The 26,246-nt window shown below is 37.2% G+C and overlaps 1 protein-coding gene across 2 annotated transcripts in view; it reads right to left on the bottom strand.

The window, feature by feature from the left end:
* Window positions 1-26,246, bottom strand: part of LOC138026294 (poly(A) polymerase beta-like) — a 27,717-nt gene extending 1,471 nt beyond the window's left edge. Inside the window, exons 1-27 of one of the 2 annotated variants that reach the window (XM_068873572.1) lie at window positions 26,060-26,246; window positions 25,873-25,948; window positions 25,335-25,414; window positions 22,126-22,192; window positions 21,524-21,605; window positions 20,733-20,842; window positions 19,383-19,436; window positions 16,119-16,230; window positions 15,926-16,015; window positions 15,670-15,808; window positions 15,468-15,555; window positions 14,845-14,965; window positions 13,380-13,464; window positions 12,695-12,748; window positions 10,890-11,003; window positions 10,199-10,254; window positions 8,795-8,845; window positions 8,580-8,649; window positions 7,985-8,075; window positions 6,259-6,412; window positions 4,190-4,260; window positions 3,431-3,514; window positions 2,571-2,654; window positions 1,451-1,561; window positions 942-1,004; window positions 622-696; window positions 396-491 (exon numbers count right to left, since the gene is read on the bottom strand). In XM_068873572.1, coding sequence (XP_068729673.1) covers window positions 396-491; window positions 622-696; window positions 942-1,004; window positions 1,451-1,561; window positions 2,571-2,654; window positions 3,431-3,514; window positions 4,190-4,260; window positions 6,259-6,412; window positions 7,985-8,075; window positions 8,580-8,649; window positions 8,795-8,845; window positions 10,199-10,254; window positions 10,890-11,003; window positions 12,695-12,748; window positions 13,380-13,464; window positions 14,845-14,965; window positions 15,468-15,555; window positions 15,670-15,808; window positions 15,926-16,015; window positions 16,119-16,230; window positions 19,383-19,436; window positions 20,733-20,842; window positions 21,524-21,605; window positions 22,126-22,192; window positions 25,335-25,414; window positions 25,873-25,948; window positions 26,060-26,067 — 2,286 coding nt within the window. In that variant the 5' untranslated portion in view covers window positions 26,068-26,246. The remainder of the gene's footprint in view (window positions 1-395; window positions 492-621; window positions 697-941; window positions 1,005-1,450; window positions 1,562-2,570; window positions 2,655-3,430; window positions 3,515-4,189; window positions 4,261-6,258; window positions 6,413-7,984; window positions 8,076-8,579; window positions 8,650-8,794; window positions 8,846-10,198; window positions 10,255-10,889; window positions 11,004-12,694; window positions 12,749-13,379; window positions 13,465-14,844; window positions 14,966-15,467; window positions 15,556-15,669; window positions 15,809-15,925; window positions 16,016-16,118; window positions 16,231-19,382; window positions 19,437-20,732; window positions 20,843-21,523; window positions 21,606-22,125; window positions 22,193-25,334; window positions 25,415-25,872; window positions 25,949-26,059) is intronic. The other variant, XM_068873573.1, reaches the window with a different exon arrangement.

Here is a 26,246-nt window from a genome sequence, read left to right on the forward strand (position 1 = left end):
GCCTCCTCCTTCTCTCGACCTCACGACCTCGGGCTAATATTCCCCAGTACGGCCCTCGCTCTCGTTTAGTAAGAAGTTAATAAGAGTTATGGCCAATCAATAGGCAGTATCTGACTCACATGTTTACCTCTGCAAACCCCAAGACAAATCGACTGGGATTGATGAATTATTAATCAGCTGTATTAACCTTTGATACAGACTCCTACTCGGCTAATTGGTATTAATTAACTTTTAATACAGATCTCTACTGATTAAAATATATTGTTTCAATTCAAAGTACGATAAAATATTTGCGTGAAATCTGTATGGGTGTTTACAATGGCTCGCATTCGGCTCGCCATTGTAAACGCCCGTACAGATCTCCTGCTCATATTTTATCTACCACATATTCTCACCCCCGTCGCATTAAGTAAGTCCTGTTTCATCTTCGCTTCATCACTTGGTGAAATCGATCGTTTCACAGCTGTTCTTAACTCTTCTGGCTTGTCCCTCTGCAGACGAAACACGAAAATTACAAGCGTTGAAAAAAAATTTGAAAAATAATTTTATACAGTAAACATGAATTACGTTAGCGCTAAAATTCAACGTTAATGGCATTACTTTTTTGATAGATTCTCTTACATTTGCTTTTGTGTCGTTGTTAATATTTGTTGTCCCGATGTCGTTGTTTGGTCCATGAGCACCTTGGCCTGTAACCTATTTACAATCAAAAGCACTGTTTAGTGTTAGCTGCACCGGCTATAAATAATTCCTCGACGTATAAGACTTGAATAAGACCTGCTCCGCGTTTCGAATTGCTCTCAAGGCAACACGCATTTAGGCTGCTACTGTTTTCACTTTAGTCTGTCTGTCTCCATTGGTCCAACCATTGGTCCAACCAAACACTTCAGGGTAATTGTTAATCACATAGCATTTAGCACCAGACCCCCATGGACGTTTACCTCACTTCGTGAAGCTCCTATTTCTGCTCCTCTGATGTCTGAATTGAGAGAATCCGCAGCGGTCTGTTTAACAAATAAAGTTCATTTTAATTTACAGGTAAACAAAGGAAACCTTTTCTTGGAGACATCTGTAATCTATAACCTGACTACTGTAAACCCAACGGCAAAAAATTAGATCCTTATATTTTGATGGATTGAACGATAGATCGATCAACATGTACCCTGTACCTTTAATTTTATGCGACAACGATCACAGCTTTCATTTTGTGGAGCGGAGACCTCAAGAAATCTCAAGACTTATGAAAGAAACCACCTTCAAAGCCATTTGCTTAAAAATTGGTGCTGCGTGTTAACGGTATGGTCAATTCATGATTTTTCACGTAAAAATTCTGACATTTTCTTAGTTAAAGGTGAGAAAAAGCTAGATGATACCGGGAGAGGGTTTAAAAGGACTGCAAATTATTACTAATTTGTTTGGGACCAGGGAGAGATAACTACCTTCAACTTACATTATCGGAATCTACTTTCATTTTCTTCTGTGGAATGCTACCCACATCCGAACTTAGCCGTTTCTGACCTGTGCCTTCACCATTAACTGACGCGGTTACGGAACTGACAGGCTGAAAATATTAACATTTTTATTAACTCTGATTAATTAAACGAGGACTATAAATATCTACCATAAATAATGCTATACTTAATATATTTAACAATTATTCGCCGAAGGCGAAGTGATCATCGGTGAATATTCACCGATAATCACTGAGCCTGAGGCGAATAATTGTTTTAGTATAAATACACAGGTGATCATTTCAAAAAAGAGAAAAAAAAAAACAATTAAACGAGAAATCATCTTCACTTACAGTGGCAAAACGACTACTGGCAGCCATTTTGTCCGTCGAGGTGATTATCGGCTGATAATCCGAGATAGCGAGCCAATGAGAGCGCGCGATTTTGTATAATCACCTGTGTATTTATACTAAAATTAATTATTAGACTGCAAGCAGTCCCTTCATGAATCAGTCGAGCCGCTCGCTTTTCTGAGGCAGTCGTGTTTTGTCACGCACACAAATAAAATGACCGAGGGAGGCTCACAACACCGCCGGAGCTTAACCCTGTCTCAAGTGGCATGAGGCGACTGAGACTACTGCTACTCACCCACCCCCTGCTTTCAATCGCAGTCGCAGGCCCATTAAATACACCAGGGTCGAGGGAAGTTTCTTGTCTAAGGAAACCACGCAATGGCTGAGCTACATGTAGGCCTTGAACCAGAGACCCCGGAGGATGAGATTACGAAGCTCTGACCAATAAAGCCAATGTGCATATAATCATAATTATTATACATTAAATTATAAAGAGTTCATGAACTATAATTAATTAAAGATGAAAGATTGATATGAGAGCCTTGACAGGAATGGACCTCTTTAGCTTGTACGTTTTGTTTTCCCATTTCAGACCACGTGATGCTACTCCAGGGAACAGGTTCTTTCAAATGTCGTCTTTATGCACTGCACATATATACATAACTTATGAAAAAACAAAAAGGAAAATTCCCTTGGAAATATCACGTTGTCTGAAATGGGAAAACAAAACGTACAAGCTAAACAGGTCCATTTACGTTCAACCCACCATATTTACATCGTCATCGAGTCGTGGTTTCTTGCTGGCACATTCCGACTTTCCAGGAGAGCTCGGTCGCTTCAAGGCTGTGGACTACAACAGAGAGGTGAAAATACGTGAAAAAGATCGATTTCTAACATGGCAAGGAATGCCGTTAAATCAAAGTGTTCACGTGTGTGTTTCACGGTGAGCCTTCTTAGAGAAGTTGATGACAGAAACAACCACAAGATAGTCTTTTCCCTTCTTTGCTGAAATAATTAATTGCATGAACATAATTAAGTCGCAAACGAACAGTTGGGCCTCACAACACCGCCGGAGCTTATCCCTGTTTCAAGTAGCATGAGGCCACTTAGAGTACTGCTCTCCCTAGCCCCCCTCTCTCCCCCCCCCCCCCACCCCCTCTCCGGACAGGATGCTATCAATCACAGTCGCAGGCCCATTTATACACCACGGTCGAGCGAAGTTTCTTGTCTAAGGAAACAACGCAGTGGTTGAGCTACATGTAGGCCTTGAACCAGAGACCCCGGAGGAGGAGAGTTCCAAGCGCTCATCTATAAAGCAACTGTGCATATAATAATTATACATTAGATTATAAATAGTTCATGAACTATCATTAATTAAAGATGGAAGATTGATATGAGAGCCTTGACAAGAATGGGCCTCTTTAGCTTGTACGTTTTGTTTACCCATTTCAGACCACGTGATGCTACTCCTGGGAACAGGTTCTTTCAAATGTCGTCTTTATGCACTGCACATATATACATAACTTATGAAAAAACAAAAAGGAAAATTCCCTTGGAAATATCACGTGGTCTGAAATGGGAAAACAAAACGTACAAGCTAAACAGGTCCATTTACGTTCAACCCACCACATTTTCATCGTCATCGAGTCGTGGTTTCTTGCTGGCACATTCCGACTTTACAGGAGAGCTCGGTCGCTTCAAGGCTGTGGACTACAAAAGAGAGGTGAAAATACGTGAAAAAGATGGATTTCTAACATGGCAAGGAATGCTGTTAAATCAAAGTGCTCACGTGTGTGTTTCACAGTGAGCCTTCTTAGAGAAGTTCATAACAGGAACAACCACAACATAAGAAAATAGCACAAACAGCGGTGATAAACATTGTATTCCAACGCATTTTTATAAAACTTGACGTTTCGTATGCTAGTCAACACACATTTTCAAAAGTGACCGTTACAATTTTTAAAAACTATATATACATCGTATATATATATCGTATATCTCGGTCTAGGTTCCAGACCCCTATTGCTTACGATATATATATAGTTTTTAAAAATTGTAACGGTCACTTTTGAAAATGTGTGTTGACTAGCATACGAAGCGTCAAGTTTTATAAAAATGCGTTGGAATACAATGTTTATCACCGCTGTTTGTGCTATTTTCTTAATTAAGCTATGATGGCCTAAGAACAAGAGTTTAAACCACAACATAGTTTTTTCCTTTCTTTGCTGAAATAATTAATTGCACTGGCCATGCAATAAAGACTGATTCTCACACTGGTTATTCATAGTTGGTTGGCGTTGAAACACTTTAGTGTTCATCTTCCTCTAATCAGGTGCTGCCCCGGACAAGTGAAAATCCAAGTAGCGTCAAGTTACATGTACGTACCTCATGTTGAGATGCAATATTGGTTGTAAAAGAGGAGGTCACTTTTCCATCATCTGAACTACTAACAATAGCTAGGTAAGAAAATACAATAATATTGACGTTTTTGATAACAACGTTTATATTGCAAAATGAGACAAAATTTATCGCTCTTAAGGTGATTATACAAATTAATGTTAACGTTGTTATTTTATTTTATTATTATCATTTTTTTTTTTTGGGGGGGGGGGGAAGGGGGGAGGGGTTACTAAAAAAGATTTCTTTTATTCAGAATCTGCTGGATTGAACCTATCTCCTGGTTGGGGATGCTGGGATGGCGCAGTGGTGAGAGCACTCGCCTCCAACCAATGTGGCCCGGGTCCGAATCCCAGACCAGGCGTCATGTGTGGGTTGAGTTTGTTGGTTCTGTACTCTGCACCGAGAGGTGATTTATTCAATTTACAGTATCCTCAATTAGTGCTCCCAGCGCTAAAACGACAGACACTTAAATAAAGTTCCTTTGCTTTTTGGTCTCCGAAAGTACTTGGTGAATTTATTTGGTTTTGCATTACTTCACTCAGTGATTGGTTCAAAGTTCCAGCGTCACTTTTTCAACCAATCAGAAATGAAACAAAAACCAATCGTGGCTCGCGCGTGCACATTTTCCCGCGCTTTGTCTCGGCTAAGTGTAATTACTTCGAGTTTTTAGTGGTTTACTGGATTGTCTCCGTCCTTTTTGATTGGCCAAAGTAATTACTTTGGTTTTGGTTTTACGACACTCGATTGAAACTCGCTCTATTCGGCCGACAAGTCACTATCCAACAGTTTTAATCTGTGCAATGATTTCAGTATTTGCCCTCGTAATGTGAATATGCAGACTATAAGGACATCTAAGTCAAGGCGTGTACGGAACCCTTGGCCAACGTTTACCGTGAAGTATATGAAAGGTGCACTGTCATGTTAAATTTGCTGTTCTTAGGTCAAAACTGGGTAAAAACCTAATTCAGTGGTTAAGCTCGCACGTACAACATTCCTAACAAACCATTGACAGGATATGAAATATATTTATGAAACAAAGACTTGTTCGTATTTAATAGGCCATTTCCGAGTTCATGTCTGCCTCCTCTTAAAAGCGAGTCAAAGTGCGAAGTTTTTGTAATGGTAATTAGTTCTACTTTACATATGAATGAAAACTAATTTTCATAACAAAAACTTCGCACTTAGACTCGCTTTGAAGAGGAGGCAGACATGAACTCGGTAATGGCCTATTTTTGTCAACTTTCTGAAGACACCGTCTTCACACCAGTTTTTCCAAGTTTCAATCCATTTCCATCCTCTCTGGCTGCAGACAACAAGGAATGGCTTCAGTGCACTTCACTGTTTATCGGCAACAAAAGTACATTTTTTTTTTGTCTTCATTGATACAAAGATGTGTTTTAGTGTTCTGAAGTTTGACTAAAATAGCGTGACACTGCGCCCTTAAATCTGGATAGTGACTTATCCACTGGATAAAGTTATCCACCTTTTGAACACCTGGGGTCTGGTTGTCATCATTCTTGTGTTTTGTTTTTCACATTACATCATCCTAGAAACCAAGGCTTCACGACCATATAGATAATAAATTATGACATGTATACCCAGCTCCAAGTCCAGGTGTTGATTTTGCTATGTTGCACTGAGCTAGATGTAACAGCCTTGAATTTTACACCCTGACATCCTTTGACTAAGTCCATACTACCTTTCAATACGCATCATTGATAATTCCAAAAAAGTCTCAGTACTTGCTACGGTACTGGCACTGTCATTGTTGTGTCAAATAATATTAATACGTTGTAAAGATATATTATTATATACATGTAAACGCCAATGAAATACCAAGTACTACCAACATGATATCTTCACACGTGAAGATAACATGTGTGTGTTGAAAATATTTCACTCGTTCGCTGCACTTACTCGTGAAATATTTTTCAACACTCGAAGAGAAATTTCGTATCTTCAAGCGGTCAAGTAATATCCTCTATATGATAATATTATGCATCATTGATACTGCTATTAAATTTTGACAAAAGCAGCAATTATTTGTATGTTACCTGCTTCTTCACTGTTTTGAGTACTTTCTAAGGTGTTGGCACTATCATTATTGTGCTCCGTAATGATATCCAGACTCAAATCACTAGCATTAAGTGTAGAGTCAAGTGATACGTCAGCTTTATTATCTTGGTTATATTTCGTTTCAGGGATGTTCTATCAAAACCAAGAAATTAAAATTAAAAAAACTTTAAGGAGGGTGCCTACTATTGTTATTACGCATACGTTCTGCGCATCTCCAGATACTCGGATTTCCTGTCGCCGATGCTTACTAATACAGGGATATTTTTGCGCGGTTTAAAACTATCCGGAGAAAGTAGATCTTAGTAAGTACTCTTGGTATCCAAAAAGAAAACTGGGGCTAGCCATGCATTTTTGAGAGATACTTAAGCTTCAATTTGAGAAAGAACGCCATACATTGCTTTGTATTTTAACTCTTTTTACAAATATTATTCATGAATTATGTTTGAAAAACGCGTGGTTACCCCCAATTTTCTTTTTGGATTTCAATACCACTTGTTAAGATCTACATTTCCTGCATAATCACACACCGGGGCAAAAATATCTTTAATTAGTAGGCACCGTCCTTAAATAATTTAAAGTTACCTTAAAAAGTGAATATATAATCATTAAATTCTCAACCTCGGAGAATGCATTTCGCGTGCTCTGATTGGTTCACTCAATCTCGGTTATCCGCTCATATACCTTAGTTTGACCTTATATGGTAAATGATTGCGTTAAGCGTTGCTAAACTAATTTTTTTACGCCGGAAAGCGAAATTTCTCTTTGAATAAAGCCAAAAAAGAAAAGCAACCTTTTTTGTGGAAAGTTTGGATCAATTCCGACGTTTAGAACTATAGAACGCGAAAAGGCAAGAAATGTTTTTGTCTGACCACAAGGTATTACACGACATCGTATCTTCATCGAGTTTTCTCGATTTCGCTCGGAATTTCTCACTTTTTTCGCTCGTATTTCGTACTTCCAAATTTTTGCAATTTAAGGAATTTAATAAAACAATTATTCCATTCGTGCTTGTTGGATATGAGACTGGTTATAGGCCATCTCATATCCAACAAGCGCGAATGGAATAATTGTTAATTATTACAAATTTCAAAGGTAATGTAATGATTAAATCCCAGCCTGAAAGTGTCTTAAACGGGTGTGTTTAACAACTTGGCATTAATAATATTACTGCATTTGTAGCACTGGTGAGCTTGAACTTGTTGGCAAGAAGTGTCATGCTTCAGCAGGGCCGTAGCCACTATGAGGCAAACCGAGGCACTTGCCTCAGCAATGTTTTTGTAATTTTTTTAAAATAAAACGCGATTCCGGAGGTGTCTTTAAAATGTACTCATCATAAACACATAAAACACCTGGGAAGAGAATTTAACTACGGATGTTACCTCAGTCATATTTTTTTTCTGGCTACGGCCCTGGCTTGATCAGTACAATAAATTTACGTTGTTAGCCACCTCTATTTGAACAAAAAGCCAAGTTATAACTCATAATAAGGATAAAAAACGATCATAATAATAATAATTATTATTATTATTATTATGTCTTTCTTTTTCCTTTATCATTTTTATCATCACAGAAATACGATTCTTTTATGTCACTGCTTTGCTGTGACAGTTAATTACCATGCCAAATTGTCTGTCATGCATATACCGGTAGGAATTCAAACAAAAGGAAGTCATGGTTTACATGTGAGTGGCCTGTTGAACATACATGTATCTCCTTCTTTCCTTCACATGGCACCACAGAACTTCTTTTCTTTTGTTTAAGGACACTTGACGGCAGATACTCACTAAGCTGCTTTCTGGAAGATTTAAAGTAAATCAAGGAGTCCAATAAAATAAGATTTATAAATAGCTACTGTATGTACATGTACATGCATGAAAGGAGCAAGCATTCTGTGAGAGAACAAAGCTATAAAAGTGACTGAACCAGAATTAACGTTGTCAAACAAAAAGATGGTTGTACACATATCTGGAATGAACTTGGCAAAATCCATGATGAAAAAGAGATTCCTTTTGTAACTTCCAAACAACCACTTTCCTTTCAACGAATCATACGCAAAAGTGCATAATCTGAGCAGTGAATTGAGGCTTTTTCTGACAACAGGCTTATTGAATGCAGGTACATTCAATTTTTATTATTTTAAAATCAGTGGCCTCTTCAATCAGAACTTTGCTAATTTTGTGAACTTTTTTTTATTCTTGACCAACCATACAAACAAGCGTAAAACATGGTGCATGTTCTTTGCTTGGACAAATTTGAGACTTGCCTGCCAAGTGAAATAGAGAATTTCTTTTACACTTACTTCTTCACATGTTTTGCTTCTGTCCTCATTCCCTCCTTAAACATTTTAGCTGTTAAAGCTTGGCTGTGAACTGTAAACAAAATTAATTCCAGTAACTTAAAGTATTATGTACTGTATGACTGTGGCTCTTTACAGAAGATGAAACAACTTTTATTGGTAACTACTGTATCTGACAGAAAAACAAAACTTGTGCATCAAAATCACTAATTACATACCAGTATTTGTAAACATTTGAATTGCTCCAGTCAAATCTATGTTTACATTTTCTGTGAAGGCAGAAAAACAGGAAAGGGAAATTCATTAGTTACATGTACGTTATTGCACAGTCATACGGAAGTTCACAGAAACTCCTTTTTTTTAGACTGGCAAGATTTTCTAATAACGAAAGGTTTTGAAAAACATTTCAGAATAAAAAGTAACAAGATAATAACATGACGTTTCGGTGATGACATGTCACCAATATCAAATGCAAATTATTGTAAGTTAGGTAATGTTCTTTTGTTCATTCTTCTGTTTATCCCCGCTTCCTTTATTCTAATGTATTTTCCAACTCTCTATCCTTTACATAACATTACCCAACTTGCAATAATTTGCATCTGATAATGGTGACATGTTGTTGCCGAAACGTCATGTTTTTATCTCACTACTTTTTATTCTGATAGAAAGATTTTCAAAGGCAAAGGAATCTAATTCCATTTCCTTTGGTTAGGGTTCTGCTCTCTACATGTATCTTAAAGGACTTTACTTACAAATACAAGTATGCCCACAAATGCACATACTGTCCATGTACACCTTGTAATAAATTTTTACAATGTAGAAGCCTGCACAAAATTGATATACAACAACAACAACAACAACAACAACAACAAAGGTGAGCGTTACGTTGAGCATTATTTTTAGATGCAGCTGCATATCTTTAATTGAGGAGCACACTTTGGGGGATACAGGGGATACTTTGTGCTGTACATGTCTGTATTCCCAGACATGAGCAATGTTGAAGTTGGGGAAAAGAGCAATAGGAAACTTTACAATGCTTGTCAAAATTGGTATGCATCTACTGTAATTACTGGCACAAGCATTAATTTTCTGAACTCCTCAAGTACTTGCCAAAACAAAGCATCTGAATGTCTCAGTCCCTGATTTTTTTTTGTATCCAGCAACTACAGCTGTACATGCAGGATCTTTTAGTAAAAAGTGAATAACATGGCTACATGTAAATACAATGTACAAAGATCTCTCTCAAGGATCATCACATCTTCAAAAAATTCTACGCCCAATGGGTACAAAACATAATACTAGCACTAGGATAATATTGCTTCCATGTCATCTCTCTAACTCTGGAATCTTCTTCCCCCCTGGTTAATACAGTATTAACAGACACTTGATATTGTAGTTCTTTACTGTCTTAAAAGTAATTCTTATCGGAAAAAAATTAAAATAGTTTACATGTAATGAATATTGAAACTTGACACCCTGGTCAGAGTTTTTCTCTGTCCTTGTGTGGGCCCATTTCCATCAGTAGGGCTAACGCTCACATGGTTCATATGGGATAGAAACTTAGCACTTCCTATTACACTCAGTTAAGTCTGGTTAATGAAATACTCCATGTAAGAACCCACCTGCCCCTTTTTTCTCAAACTGAAGTCCAATAAACCATCGGGTGATTTGTGCACTTCTACAACAAGACATCATAACAGACTGGTATTAATAGCTAAAAATATTAATGCAGCATTTTGCGCTTTTAGTCAACAAAAACAAATATTTTTAGTCTCTTAGCCCAAGCACTGAGTAGAAACTACCGGTAACACTTTGGTTTGCATGCACAGTGTATCTACATGTACGCCAGTGCATTGTACAAGATAAGTGGTCTTATGTATCTGTGGGACTGGTCATTATTGACATCTTGCAGATGAAGAACAGGCCTGCTACAAATAGAGGAAGGGCCATTCATCATAATGGCTGATTCTTTCTACTTTCCACTTTTAGATTCTGTGCCTGTTCATCCTCCTTCCAACTTTGCATGGCCTTCAATATTGATAGCACTTTCCAAAGTAGTCCATGTCTCTGGCTAAATGATCTCTCATGAATCACTCATTCTCTTCACACAAAATGCCTTACTACTTTTGTTGAGAGAGCACGATTTTTCACAACTTTCTTCACCTACTCTACCATAACTTCTAGGTCTCCCAACACAGGTAAAAATTTTTTTTAAATCCAGAATCAAGAATGTCTTACATGTAGATAATTTTGCACTCAATTTTAACAAATTAATTTTAATATTGATAGGAAGATACATGTAGAATGACTTACTTGTCTGGTTCCAGTGGAGGAAATGATTGTGGATTGACATGAGCTAATGAAAGAAACGGTGTATTCTCAAGGTTGGACGTAAGTAATCTTATCTTCGATTCAACTAAACCAATCCTGAAACAAAGAAAAGATAATCTCAAAGTTTGGAGTTAACAGCAACAGGATTGTGAGATCACCTTTGGATATAACTAACATGCCAATTTGAGCCTAGTTGGCTGTCAAACCAAAAGGTTTGAAAAACGTTTTAAAAGATGTCTTCCCTATAGAAAAAGTGGAACATTTTTTTGATAATTTAGGTTTGAGAGAGCACAGCCTTCACTAGTTTGTGTTTTTCCCCTAAATAATGAACAAGGACATTGCATACAAAGCAGCAAAATGAATAATCCCTGTTGAACTATCATACATGCAGATGTACATACATGTCAACAATTAATTTCTCAAAAAACAAATTTGCATGTGTGTAATCGCATCCTTTTTGAGACCATTAATTTGTTTTTGGATCTGCTTGTGTATGCTCATATACAATGTACAATGCATTGATATTATATCAAACATGCATAAACTGGCCTCTAAAGAAGATACATACTACAACTAGTTACTGGGTGCTGCATTTGCAAGTGAAGTTCTGCGAGTGAGACGGGGAAGTACTGAGCAATATTTGCACAACTTTTGCACATCATATTAGTCACGAAACAACAGTTACATTATTCTTGTGGAAAACACAGGGATTTTTATGGGTAGCAAAGGTCCATTCTCCACTGTTTAGCAATCATCCTTTCAAATTTCAGAGAAATCGACCTTCTGTGAACATTTTATGATTGTTTTTTAGCGGCGTGATGAAAGGAATGCAGGAAAGAGCGATCCCATACTAAGTTTATGCGTCACCAAAAGTGATGAATTTTTTTGTCACAATATGCCTCCCAATCCAAAAGAATCATTTCAGAAACCAGAACATCATTCTAAAAGGTTATTCTACACAAAAAGTAAGTAATTTTGAGAGTGGAATACAAGTTAACGGCTGAGGTTATAGACAATTGCAAGCCACATGGAAGGTTCTATTGAGGCGGTAAGTTCATGCTCTGAGCATCAAAGGGACCTGCTAACAAGATTGTTCCCAGTGTCTCGCAACACCAGGCATTCTTTAAGATGGCGAATACAAGGAAAGAGAAGACACACACAAGAGTACTTAAAACAACCTTTTCACTTCATTGAACCAGTATTGATAAATTCTAGTGATAATTCCGTATACTAACAGATGTTCAATTTTTTTCGTTAAAACATCGAATGACTTTTAAACTTTGTAGAGAATAACTTGCAATCTTCTCTGTTGCTTCGAGCAATGGCCAAAATCGGCTGGCAATTACCTCTTTCTCAAGCGGTGATTTTCACTGGCAGCCAGGGCTTAGAGACATCCCTGCATGTAATGTTTATGCAACAGAATCAGAAGCTCACCATAGTAATTTTTCACATGAATATCCTTTACAATTATTGCCATGTTTTGCCATAAAAATCATCCAGATGACTTTGCTAAACTCTACATGTAAAGAAGTTCCCAATGTAATTTTTCCATGATTTCAACTAAACTTCCTTTTTTCTTTCTCCAATGTGGACACCATTTTTGTCTTGCTGGAGGATCACAGAATGATATCAACGTCAAAAGGACAGACAGACACAAGATCAAGAAATCAAGATTCTTCCTGGCATATAGCACACAGGGAGATCGTCAAGATTAGTGTTACTGCTCGCCACCAATAAAACAGTTGATGATTACTAAATTTAAGATAAGGAATCGAAACTAAACTCACCATTCAAGATGATCCTCTTCACAGTTTGATAAGGCACTTAACACAATATAATGTCTGAAACATTGAGAACAGAATTCCGCAGCCATAAATGACAAGCTGGTCTGTTTGGGCTAAACACACAAATTCACCCAGTCATCCAGCTGTAACTGGCCAACAATAATGGCGATCAACCAAAGGATAGGTACCAGGACATTAATAATTATTTAAATCAGTTTGAATCAATAACGTAATGTCATCCCATTTGAACAAAATTACACTATTCCTCATTAAAGTCAATATTTATTTGAACAAAAAAGGAATGTTGCCAAAGAAATTGACAGCCGCTCCGCTATTCAAAAATCTGTACAGCCATATTCGCAGATCAAGTACTAAACTGTATAAAAGCAATGATGATTTCAAATCAATTCTGTATCAAGGAACAACTTTTTACAGGCTACAAAACACAACATTTTGAATCTGTCTTCACTTGTTCTTGTAAACAAAATTTTTCAAAAGAATTAAGTCAATCTCCTTCACTTTCCTTGTCATGTTAAGACTGTGTTATTGCAACAACAAAATCAATCAAACACCACCACACAACCAAAGTCGAGATTTTTATTGCAACATATTAACAGGAAACATTAATTTTACAAAGCATAATATTATTTGGCACAAACCACAGACAAAGACAAAGAATATTAGGTACTTGTATTTGCTAAAGAAGTTGGGAGGTTGAAACAATGCTTCCCATGTGGATTTTCCGATCAATGTATCACTTGTGAGTTTTAGGCCTGAAATGACAGAATGATGATTATAATTTATTCTCGTACAATTCTACTGAAGTGTTGCAAATGTTAAGGTTGCCAGTCACTATGCCAATAACTGCATGTAAATCATTATGGCTACATGTCCAATAATATACATTACAAAATTACTTGATTCTGATAGGCAGAGAGCAGTGCAGTTTTTTGTAAATACAGTGCAAAAAAGAGTTGATTCAGTGCAATTTACACACAGAATTCTTGCTTTTGATTGGCTAATAAACAATAGGGTTTAGTAAGAACCAATCAGATCTTTTGTTTTGGTTTTTATTCTCCCTAAAAATCCAGGCTCTCATTTTTTGAATACATCCCCAAAAAGAAGGGAAACCCTATTTTAGACAGTTCATAATAACCTAGATTGAAACAAAATGACCTAGTTTGGTTGCAAATTAATGTAAGGAACAAAATGACCTGCAATATGTACATGTACATGTATGTTAATTTCAGAATTACAAAAAACTGCTTCTTATTTGTTTATTCCCTTACAAGAAAAATCAACAGTCACTGGGATGAGGTTAATTGGGGAAATAGTATTTACAATAAAGGCAGAAAAAGAGAAAAAGACAACATGTTGCCTTCATACGAACAACCCAACTAGAGGTATATCAAAAGTTGGATGGAACAGCTTTTGCTACATGTACGTCATCCTGCCGTTCTCGGTTCGCTCACGACGCTTGTTGTTTTCAAAGAAAGAAATTTGATACCTGTGAACAAGTCTATCACCGAGATGTTTCGACCATCAATATAATTTTCCTTCAAATCGTTGCATTTAAACATACATGAATCGTTGCGTCACTTAGTTGGCCATGCGGTATGCAAATATTTCTCAATGTTTACAATGGAAATTTACATTCGATTCACGATTAAATCCATCGTGCGGTAAAGCTCACTGTTTTGCTTTTACAGTATATTATAATCCACGACATAAGATTGTAGTTTTCAAGAGAAGACTCACAGGAACGATGGCCGCTATCTCGTTTTCTTATTAAACAGTTCCTTTTGTTATTTAATAGAGGAGTAACACTTTCATGAAAGTTGAATCGAGTATGAATAATTGACAATGTTTCGTGTCGGTGATTTTGCAAGAATCGAGTGTCGATCCTCGACTCGATTCTCGATCCTCGACTCTCGCGAGGATCGAGTCGAGACTGTCAACTTACTTTTGCATGGTACTATAGTCACAAGCATTATTTTGCTGCCACTTCAGATGGGTTCTCGTCACTTCTTTACTTAACTTAAAACAGATTCAATTACGGTATTGTTAACCCATTGACTCCTGGGAGTGACTCAAGGGGGGGAGGGGAGGGGGGCGTCAATGGGCTATGACATACACTGTAAAAATCTGCCTACCAAGATCAAACTCTTCTTCCATGATTGTTCTAGTTGACATGGATACATTGAATGAGGAGTTCTGTTGTGGATATGCTGGTGTGATGATGGGCATCAGATGATATCGGTCTGCTGGATTCGCCTGTAGTAATGAAAATACACGAAAAAATTGAATTTGACATGGTACAATGTTCAATTTGAATAAGTGCAAAAACTTTTTTCATTCTTCACACCTATACTGATAGAATAATCAGTGACCTACAAAAAGGAGTCTGTCCTCACATATCCAGCAAATTGTATTTTTGGCCAAAATTAATGTATTTTGTTGTTGTTTTACATGTACATGTATTTCTATGAATCAATGTAATGGTAAAATGGTAATGGTAATGAATTTATATAGCGCATTTGCTATCAACATATTCAAATGCACTTTACAAGCAATGGATCTATGGGTGAGATCGGACATCAGCATATATAGGCGCCGCTGGCAGCCGCTATCAGTCCATTAGCGATCTCACCCAGCACAATGTAAAAAAAAAAAATCATTGAACTCTTTTTAGTGATTTCTAGATTGCAATCATCCAGTCATGCATGTTCATGTAATAATACACTATTGTAATGACTGATCATTAAAGGATACTCACTCTTGGATCCCAGACTGGGAAACTATGTGCTGATTTGTTTTCAGCCTGTGATGGGATACTTTTCAGCAAAACTGGATTTGGCCATTCCCTTGAAGATAAGAAAAACGTGCAAGTTGCAACCAAGAGAGATAAATCGAAAACTGACATGATTACCTGTACTTTTTCCACTTTGGACATGAGAAATTTTTCACTTTTTACTTACCATTTGGAAAATACAAGAAAGAATTTTTGAAGTAGTGTTGCTGCTACAGCATTAGGATACAGTTGGCAAGTGCGAGCCACTAACATAGCCCAGGATACACCACCAAGAAAACCCAAAACATTGGAATAGATTCCTCGCTCTGTTGAAACAAATACACAATGACTACATGTAGCATTATTCTTCCAAAGACAAATATAACTTGAATGACGATTTCTTCTTGTACAATGCAAATGCGACAAAAGGATTCAGAACTTACTTTTTGCCCATAATTTTATTGCTCTTAATGTGAGCCGAAAGTTTTTTATGTTGGGAACTAAATGTAAAATTTCATCTGTGACACGACAACCTGAAAGACAAACCAATAACAATGAAAATCAAGTATACAATGTATGTCCATGTAATTCAACAGACTCTTTGCTTATTGTAATGACTGGGTTTTTTTGACTTGCCATTTAAACTTCTGACACACTTTGTATCCAAGTTTTTTAGAAGGTTTTCGTCCAAAAGACTCAAGTCATCTGGTACCTCAGGTAAAGCCAGTCTCGCAAACAACAAGTCCATCTAAGAGATACAGTAAGTTGAATCAAAATGTGTTAGTGAACTTTGAGATTTAAAACAATGCACATGTATGGAACATTTACTTGAAATGATTGTCATCATTTTATTTGAATGATGACACACCATCACTTTTGAAAGGCATCCTAATCACTGTCATCATTACCATTATCATCATAACCTGCGATCAGGCATACTTTTCTTTAGACAGGTACATGTAAGAAAAGGTACGCCTGATACAATTTCTTAACAAGTCGTCTGCCGCCCACCTGTCAAAAGTAATGTTTTATTTTGAATATGTTGCCGGTAAAATCCGTTTTCAGGTTGCATCCTCATTTTACCAGGATGAATGTTAAAGCAGCTATCAACCCCCCAAAAACGACTGAAAACACCCATACCTTCCCCCAAGCACTGTCTAACGCATCTCAACACAATCCCATCTTCTTAATGTTTTATATCGTCTTATCAGTTTCTGTATTCACACACTTATCAACATTACAACACAGTAATGGATCAAAGAACTTTATTATGCACTTACCGGTACACGAACTCGCACCCTCCAGATCTGTAGTACTGCGTCTTCACAACTGCACTACAATGGCGAACATGCTCAACTCAACACAGTTCTTTCCATTATTCACTTCTCTATGACTGGCCATTAATATCTATGTGTAATAACCAAAACTAGTCCTAACCTGAACCTACTTTTTCTCTAGGTAATGTAGACTCCGAAAGAGTTTCTTCAATCCATCTGAGTGCGTATTCAACCTACTAGGTAAAATAAGGATCACCAATTTAACCTAGGTTAAAACCGATTCAACCTGAAAACGGATTTTGCTGGCAACATAGTTATATACATGAGCCAATCAGATTTCACCGGAAAATACATGCACATTGCAATTCAGGAAAGACAACGAAAACAAAATAGAACTCTAGCTGGAATTCAAGGTCTGTGAAGTCAGACTTTAGCCATACAATCATTTCAAAGCTATTTCTGCAAATCCCACTTGACAGTTGGTGCGGTTTCTCTGTTCAAACCATCAAGGATTTCGAGATAAAATTGCAGAAACAGCCGCACCCTCTATGTTGTCAGGCACAATCAACAGTACAATAAACTTTATTTTAAACTTGAATATTAAATTTTAAGATGCTAATATAAGATGCTAATACAATGCAGCTCTGACGAAAATGGACTTTGAGAAATTCTAGCTTTCCAGCAGCAGCTACTCAACTATAATTATGTATCATTTTGTAAGGAGTGTGTCACTAAACCATTGTTCAGTGCTTCCGTAACCAATGTCGATTTTGTCTGTCAAGCTCAGCTCAGGGCTCGAAATTGCGACCAATACAGTCGCATTTGCGACTAACTTTTTCCCTTTGCAACTAAAATATCTGGAGAAGTCGCAAATTTGCGACTTGTTGTCACCTTCGCACTTTCGAAACAAAAGGGTTAACAGTTGCCACTTTGCTGCTACTTTTGCTAAAATAAATCAATAAATGACAAAATTATTTTGTTTCTCGCTGTGAATTAGAGTAATTTAGCTGTGATGTTACATGCACAGCTCCATTCCTTCAATAATTCGCCATTTTCAGCGGTTTCTTTACACACAAGTATTGCAGGATCATATTTTTTTGCTAAACCGCTGACAACACAATGCAGCGCGGCGATTTTGCGACTAAAATTTGCGAAATTACAACTAAATTTTCGTATCTTATCGCGAAATGCGACTGGATTTTTTCGTTAATTTCGAGCCCTGCAGCTGATTCCCAGATTGTGGCAGCACTAAGTTCTTTTCAGCTCTTTTTTGATTCACGACTTGTTGCTTCCGAATATATTCCAAAGGACTTATCACAACTACAAACGTTTTCGAGTCGGTGGAAGAAGAATGATGCATTTTTTCTGTAATGTTCGGGATCTACTGTACACGTAAATATAAAAACTATTGCCCAATCCCACAGGAAGTCTAGACAAACCATCCTTCGGATGCATTCTTGCTGCTATTCCTTTAATCACTCACCCTGTGACGTCTAGACCGGCCTAAACTGGCCAGACTTCACTTAGTATTTCAGGGTTGGACACTTAACTTTGAGAGCACTTGCCAGATCAGTTTTCATTCTCCTAAAAGTTTACCCCACCCCCAATCTCTCCAACCAATTTAGTTATCTTTCATTTTTACTATTTAATGCCATTGAAATTTAATTCAACACTGAAAGGCTATTAAAGTAAATAGGAAGTCTGTTTTAGTTTCAACACACATTGATCAGAGTGCTGGGAAAGTACGGGAAACAATTCACTTCCAACGTCGTCAAGCACGTGGCAGACCAAGGATTATTACTTCAATGAAAAATTTATTAAATACCTTAAATCCCAAGAGAGATCACTGCAGTTTGCAAGTAAACGTGTCTTTTCTTCTGAGGTGTGGTCTTAAGGTGCCACGTTTGCCGAGTCACCAATGGGTCGATAGTGACCAGCAGTATCACTGACCAGGAAGCCATATTTCATATAATCTGTCTATTTACAAAGCCCAATGTTGCCTTTTAGCCCCAGTTTATTTGACGGTTCGGAATATAAAACTTTGTAAAAAAGAAATGGTAAGTTTATGTTTAGGGATTTTCTTGGCAAAATGGAATGCAAAAAGCAGTGTTTATTTTGCAGTTTAAATAATTTCTTGGCGACGAAAATCGTACTCGCCAAACGGATGAGTAGTCGATGATTTGCACTTGCCCGACACTTAAGAGACTTGCCTGGGCGAGTGGGTGCGTGCTAATGTCCAACCCTGGTATTTTACTCTGTCTAACGCTAGACGATTTTACTCATCAATGAGGAACCCCCAGGAGTCAATGGGTAAACAATTTTTGAAAAATAAAACTGAAGTCAAAGCAACAGCAGGTGTAAACAGAGCCAAAACATCATTCCTGTTCAAACCCTTCTTGGCGGCCATAATAATTGATTTTACTGGAAGTATGATTTGGAATTCTGTAACCAATCGGAACGATGCTCCAAGCTGAGCTCTATAGTTTTTCGGCCAATGAGAGTAAAGTCCATATTCTGGAATACCGGCAGTAACTTGTTGAGAATTGTATCTGGCATACCTTTTCGCACCCTGTCTAAAGAAAAGTAATCCTGATTGCAGGTTATCATCATCACTGTGACTTACCTCTATGCCACAAAACACCATTTTGATAACTGGAACAAATGCATTTTCAACTGCCTTTCAAAGACAATAAAAAAGAAAACCAAGGATCTTAAAATAACTGAGGAGAAAGTGCTGCCTTTGTAATAATTATTACATCCACAAATGGTTAGACTTTCAAGTCTTCTCGGATAAGGACTATAAACCGTAGTGATCTGGCCTTACCTTCAGCAATGTGTTTAGCTTGGCATACAGTAATCCTTCTAAATGGACTACTGATTGATGAGACAAAAACAGCAACGGACGGTGGTCAAATTGAACGAGTCCAAGTGCTGAAACTAGTAAACCTAAACCTGGTAAACCTAAGGTCTAAGAGACCTGCACAGAATCAGATAGTTCTTGATTCACGTTTTGAGGTAAAGTGTATTCTCTCTCAATTTTCTATGTACATGAACATCTATTGTGCTGAATGTAGTCTTGGTCTACAGAAAGTTACAACCTTACCCCTTGCAAGATACACTGTACAGTACCACAAAATATAAACACCTTATTGAATGGTTTACTGTAACATACAATGTATATTATTACACATAATATTATACGGCTAGTGTTTCTGGCCGATGTAACACACGTTATGATTGGTTAAGAGCAGCAAAGCACTGGGGCATTATTGCCCCGTAATGCCCATGGGGCGATTATGGGTTATTCAAATAAATTAGTATCCTCAACTGTTTGGTTGTTCCAGCAAATCTCAAACCTCAGCCCAGCCGTATTGACCTCACTCTTGCTCATTCAGTATGGCAAGGCCTCAGTTTGAGATTTTGTTGTAACAACCTCACTCTCGGCCATTAAGAAGTTATACGCACAGTTATGCGAGTTGCGTAGTATTTTTTCTGAGCAACAAGCAAAATGTCCCCATGTATTATATCATTATTTTAAACCATTCAATAAGGATTTATTACTCCACTACCATGCCATTTTCTAGTACATATTTTGACTTCTTCCTTCACTGATGGAGAATCATACTGATTGCATAATAAGGTGCATGCGAATCAATTGACCAAAACAACACACACAAAACCATTCAAATGTCCTCTACTTGATTGGACAAAGGAAATGACGGGTGACAAGCCATGACAAGCTAAATTTTCAGGCTTTGCATCATGTTGAAAACATAATGTTTCTTTCATTGAAAAACTCCCGTTCCGTCCGTATTTGAGCTCTGTTCTAAACCAGTTAAACCGGGACACATACGGTCTCATATTTTGTGCGTTCTCTTGACAAAATATGATAAAATGGTGTAATAGTGGAATAATAATTTCTTTTATAATATGACAAAATATTTGAACAATAAAAAGGAGTATTTAAAGTTACCCTCAATTCCTTGACATCTTCATTATTTTTTAGAGTTTCATAGAATGTTCCAAAAAAGTCACTGCGGTCAACATGGCGGGGAGCAACAAGAAGTGTATCAATATCAGCACCTACAGAAAGTTATTATCAAATTGAACTTTTTTAACAATACAAAGTCCATCTCATACAGTCAGGTTAAAATAAGACAATACCACATTTAAAAACTGATCCTAATATCGCAACAACACTGCAGTACATGTACTGCATTTCTTTACCTACAAGCAGTTGCAAAAAGGTTGAGACACTGAATCGAAAATGCACCTCTACAATGTACTTCCTAAAACCCATCTTTCAGTTCATAAGAAAAGTCTTAACGCCCCTCTCTCCCCTCCCCCTTTTCAATAGAGGTTGATACCCTTTAGTTTGAATGGCAAATACAGATGGGAACAACTTTGCTAGGGGGGGGGGAGGGGGTTTGGGAATGCGCTGACTTGAATGACACGCATTGTACAGTTATTAACAGTGAGTGTCTCAACTCTTTTTGCAATTGCTTGTAGCTTGGCTATAAGCTGAAAAGGAACTTATTATTGTTTTAATTATCATTGCTTTAACTCTTGATATACATGTACATGTAAGTAGAACCTCCTTGGTTGAAATTCTCTTATCAGATACAACTCTAATTTTCTGACAAAATAGCTCGGCTTATGAGCAAATAATTACAGTGCATCATAAACAAAGTTTAAACTTGAGTTTGCTGGCTTATCATTGATACAATGTAACAAACCATACTATAGAGTGGGGTTAAAACTAACCTTTGGTATGCACACCCAATCTATATGAACCAAATGTAAAAATCTTTCCACCAACTAAAACTGCTACAGATTCTGGCATGTTCTACATAGTTTAAACCAAAACAACGTTGATTAGTCTGGGTAATAGAGTAAAAGTTACTTTTTGTTGGAGTGGTGGTTCCCTTAGAAAGTTAAACTCACACAAATACAAAGAATCAACACCTTCCACAATAAAATCAATATGCAATTTTAAGCGACTGCTAGTCCATCCACAACGATACACTGTACTTCACAAATTAAATCAAATCAGGTTGAATAAAAAGTTTGTTTAAGGGAAGGGTAAATCACAAAATGCAGAGGGCAAAGAAGAGAGCCAACAAACTTAACTTAAATGTAGTGTAGTGTAGTGTCATTAATTGTAGCATTGGATCCAAGGTCTCATTGCTGGGAGACATGAATAATTACATGTACATGTATTGTGCTCTCTCCACTGCACCAACCCTGCTCCCACAAATGGCCATTATTCAAGATACAATGATGAAGTGTCTACTTCCTTCCCAACCAAAATTATGTCAAGCAACCCAACATTACTGCAATTGTCCAGAATAAGAGATTAAACTAACCTTTGCCAGACTGATGTCAATAATCCATTGTTTGACCAAAGTATTAAGCTTTGCAAGGACAGCCATCCTGATTACAAGTAAATGATCAACAAAAAACTCTTTTGTACTGCATAAGGTTGAAATTAATTTGCTTCAAAGTATAATTACATGTATAGTACAGTATTCCTGGTACTTTGTACAAACCATAATGTAGTTATACTGTGGCCAAAATCTACTAATGCACTAGCTTCAAGCAACCTTTTTGACCCCATAGGAGAATGCTTGATTTTTGCGTTGTAATTACGCTATGGATTGATTTTCTGATTTCTTTAAATTTCAACCACAGGTGATCTGACTGCTACCAAAGCATCGCACAAAAGTGGAAGGACCAAAAATCATTCAAAGCAAGAGATTTAAACTGATATACATGTACACTGCAGATATAATTATAAAACCCAACAATAAAGATGATGATAACATTATACTTATTATCATCATAATCATCATCAAGAGGGAAGCGGTAAGATAATGGGGAATGAAGAATGTGTTAATGATGGTTTACATGGTATGATTTGTCAGCCAGTTTTGTCGCGCCGATAAATCGTACCATGTAAATTGTGTAAAACATTTAATTTTTCCTCAAAAGATCTTCCCGTTGTCCTTTTAGTATCCGCCATTTTAAATGCTTTAATTTTTTTAAAGTATTTATGCACATTACCCACTGTCATACCAGGGTTTGAGCCAGCTTTATTGCCTCAGGAGACAATTTGTCCCTCTGTAGCACTTGCAAAGGGACAAATAGGCAACATCAGGGGACAGAAAAGTTGCACCTTTAAAATTTGTGCAGCCTTGTCGCCCACAAGGGTTTTTTTTTCCCCATTCAGAAAAAGTGACAAAACATCACGTTATTTTCTTCTCGCCATTCTTCCCCATATGTGAACTTGTTTTCAGTTTTTTTTCTACTTCTTGGTCGATGGTTTAAATCCTCTAACACTTCCAAAATAACTTGAGATTTCCCTCTTGGACATTGTTCCAAAGAATATACCCGATGACAAACAGCAGAGCACTTCCGGCCGCAAGTAAAACGAGCTGTAAACATGTGCGTATCTCAAGCAAGACATGAGCTCAACGGAGTTCTCATTTTACTTCCAAATAAGGTTAAAGTGATTCTCACTTGGTTATTAGTATTTCAAGCCATCAAGATAATTATGTGACATGTTTGGAATGCTGTAAACTTAAGGATCAGGAAGTGAGAGAATGCTGTTTTTTGATAAGGCACTGATAAACGATTTTTATTCAGTTTTTCTAGTGATGATAATAATAATATGAAAATGTAAAATGCTAGCCGGCAAAAAAATGTTATTTTTAAAATTACACTGTCCTGGTTTTCTGATCGGTATGAATTTGCATAAACTCGTTCCATTTACTTTGGACATTTATGGCCTGTCCATCTAATTTTAAGGGACAAATCATCCTGCAAGGGAGAGAATATCGCAGTTCGCGCTCTGGCTCAAACCCTGCGCGTACCCTTTGATTGACGTGGCAGTTTCTTTCAGAGTGTCCGCGTGACTTCAAAAAATATGCTGCAATGCAACAGATTTTTTTAATCTAACCGATTTTCATTTTCATGAATCGGTTGTTCATCGGCTGTCTAAATACGCACAAGATTTGCACTTCGACACCGTCAGGCCGATAAATCAGGCCAACAAATTGTATCGTGTAAAATGGCCTTTAGTTGAGCAGAAGTAGTGGTGGGTGCTCTTGGATGTGCCATAAGTAATAGCAAAATATGGATCAAAAGACTTCAAACTCAAGTTAGAACTGTGTCTTCTAACCCTAACCCAAAAGACAGCACTTCCTAGGGGAAGCAAGTCTCTTGTGAGGAGTTCTGGACAAATAATATTATTGTGACTGTGACTGTTGGGAGAAACAACCCTGAGGACCCTTGGGCTCTCTGCAATTTATTATTTGAAATAATTCGCATGGTATTCATTGTCATAAAAAGGTACAAAAAATTAAGTAATATTATAACTTGGTTAAAAAAAGTAATCATTATTATCTATACCGTACTTATTCAGCTATATGCCGAGCGATTTTTACACAAATCCTCAATCAATTTGGGCAAATTTGAAGCCGTAGAAGGGGTCTCAGCTTATAGCCGAGTATTTTTGATAAAAAGAATTTTCTCATCAAATTAAAACAGTAGCAAATGAACGTGTATTCACTTACAAGCCGAACTAAATTACTTGTAAAATGAAGAGAAGTTGTTGTTGGTGTAATATGGATTTTTATTACTTGGTGGCTCGTTAAGGAGCCATTCGTGTTGTTGTGTGATCGGGATCAATCTTATTCTTCCTCGCTGTCTGTCTCGAATTCGTCGTCCATTTCCTCGTCTTCACTTTTTTTTTGTTCTGGAATATTCTCGTCGAAGACTGCATCGTCTTCTGTGCCGTCGAGTGCGTTATAGAGGTGCCACAAGTCTTGAAAGAACTTCTCACCATCTCCTCGGGAATATCGCGCCAAGCCTGGTTTACCCATCGAAGGAACGAGGAGTCTGGGAACGAGATTGCACCAGCACAGGTCGTGTAAACAAGCTTGTCACATGACACCATAGCAAACTTGAGACAGAAACACAAGTGGATTTCTTCTTGTAGCGACATTTTCCAAGCAAAAAAACCGTACGCATTAAAGGGAAAATCTTACCTTGAATTCTTTGCTACGAAAACCAATGTCAATTTGTATTTTAAATTACGAAAATTCCATAGTCGATAATACAAATCAAGACCTAAAATGAGTCTCGGCTTATAGCCGAGTATTATGCATTTTCAATTCGTGTCAATCAAGTTGATTTTTTCCGTAAGAAGTTTGGGGTCTCGGCTTATAGCCGAGCTCGGCTTGTAGCCGAATAAGTACGGTAAATGTACATGTACCTACAACACAAAAGGTCGCACATGCTCACCTTATGCAAGACAGTACTCCCCCATTAAAACCCACTGGAGTCAACGTTTTCTCTTATCTAGTATCATATCTAGCATGGTTGACACAAACATAAGGAACAGAAACATTAAGATTGTTTATGACAGGTGAAGAACTTGAGTCCCCTTTCCTCCACCATGCATTGTTTCTGTCATGCTATCCAGACTTCATTAACTATTGGGACTTATCGTGGCCTACACTGTGATAAGGTAGATCAATCTGAGCATGAACTTCCATGTCAGCATAATGCTAACCTGTGTTGGAGTTCTTCTTCACTTTCAAACACTCCATAGGGTTTAAGAGAATCCTCCAAGGCTTTTGTGAGTTCTATGTCCTAGAAAAATGGCCAATACCATCTAAGCCTCACTAATATATACACAATAAAATACAAATGTTTGGAACACCTCATGAAATAATTTTGAATATCCTCTTCACACTGTCAAACACTGACTACAAAGAAACGAAATCAACTGATGATAACAAGTACATGAAAGCTCATCAAACTTAATAATAATAATAATAATAATAATAATAATAATAATAATAATAACAATAATAATAATATGGGTTCTTATTAGGCGCATTTCTATATCCCAATGCGCTTTACGTAATGATAAGAAAAATAGCCTATGCGACACATTATACATTAAAGTTAAGCATAAAAATCAATAAAAAATTTCCTAAATAAAAATGTTTTGAGTTTTGTCTTAAATGAAACAACACCTTCTGCATTTTTGACATATTCTGGGATATAAATAAAGTACCCCTTTTAACAATCGGTTTCCCACTTACCCCGGGTTTTGGCCCTGCCAGAGATATTGGAGAAGTGATTCCATAACTCTTCTGTGTCTGACCCCCAGAGGCCGCACTTAAAACAGCAACAATAAGGTTAATTGATTAATTCAGCGCGAAAACATGAAAGATGTGTATGGATTGCTGAAACGGTCAAATCATTCAGACTACGATCGCGATCCTTTACCTGGACATTTTATAGGAACCAGAAAACCAAAGTTTTCATTGAAGAAACGATTAGCTCTCAGATAGATAGCCCTTTTGTTTGAAAGTTTTCACGAAAAAGATTGGCCTAAAAACGTGAAGAAACCAAGATGGCCGCTTGGTGTACTACCACAGTGCGCATGCACAGTACCACTGTCGTTCCCAGTCTC

The sequence above is a fragment of the Montipora capricornis genome, chromosome 12 (genome assembly GCF_036669925.1).
Source record: "Montipora capricornis isolate CH-2021 chromosome 12, ASM3666992v2, whole genome shotgun sequence".
Classification (NCBI taxonomy): domain Eukaryota; kingdom Metazoa; phylum Cnidaria; class Anthozoa; order Scleractinia; family Acroporidae; genus Montipora; species Montipora capricornis.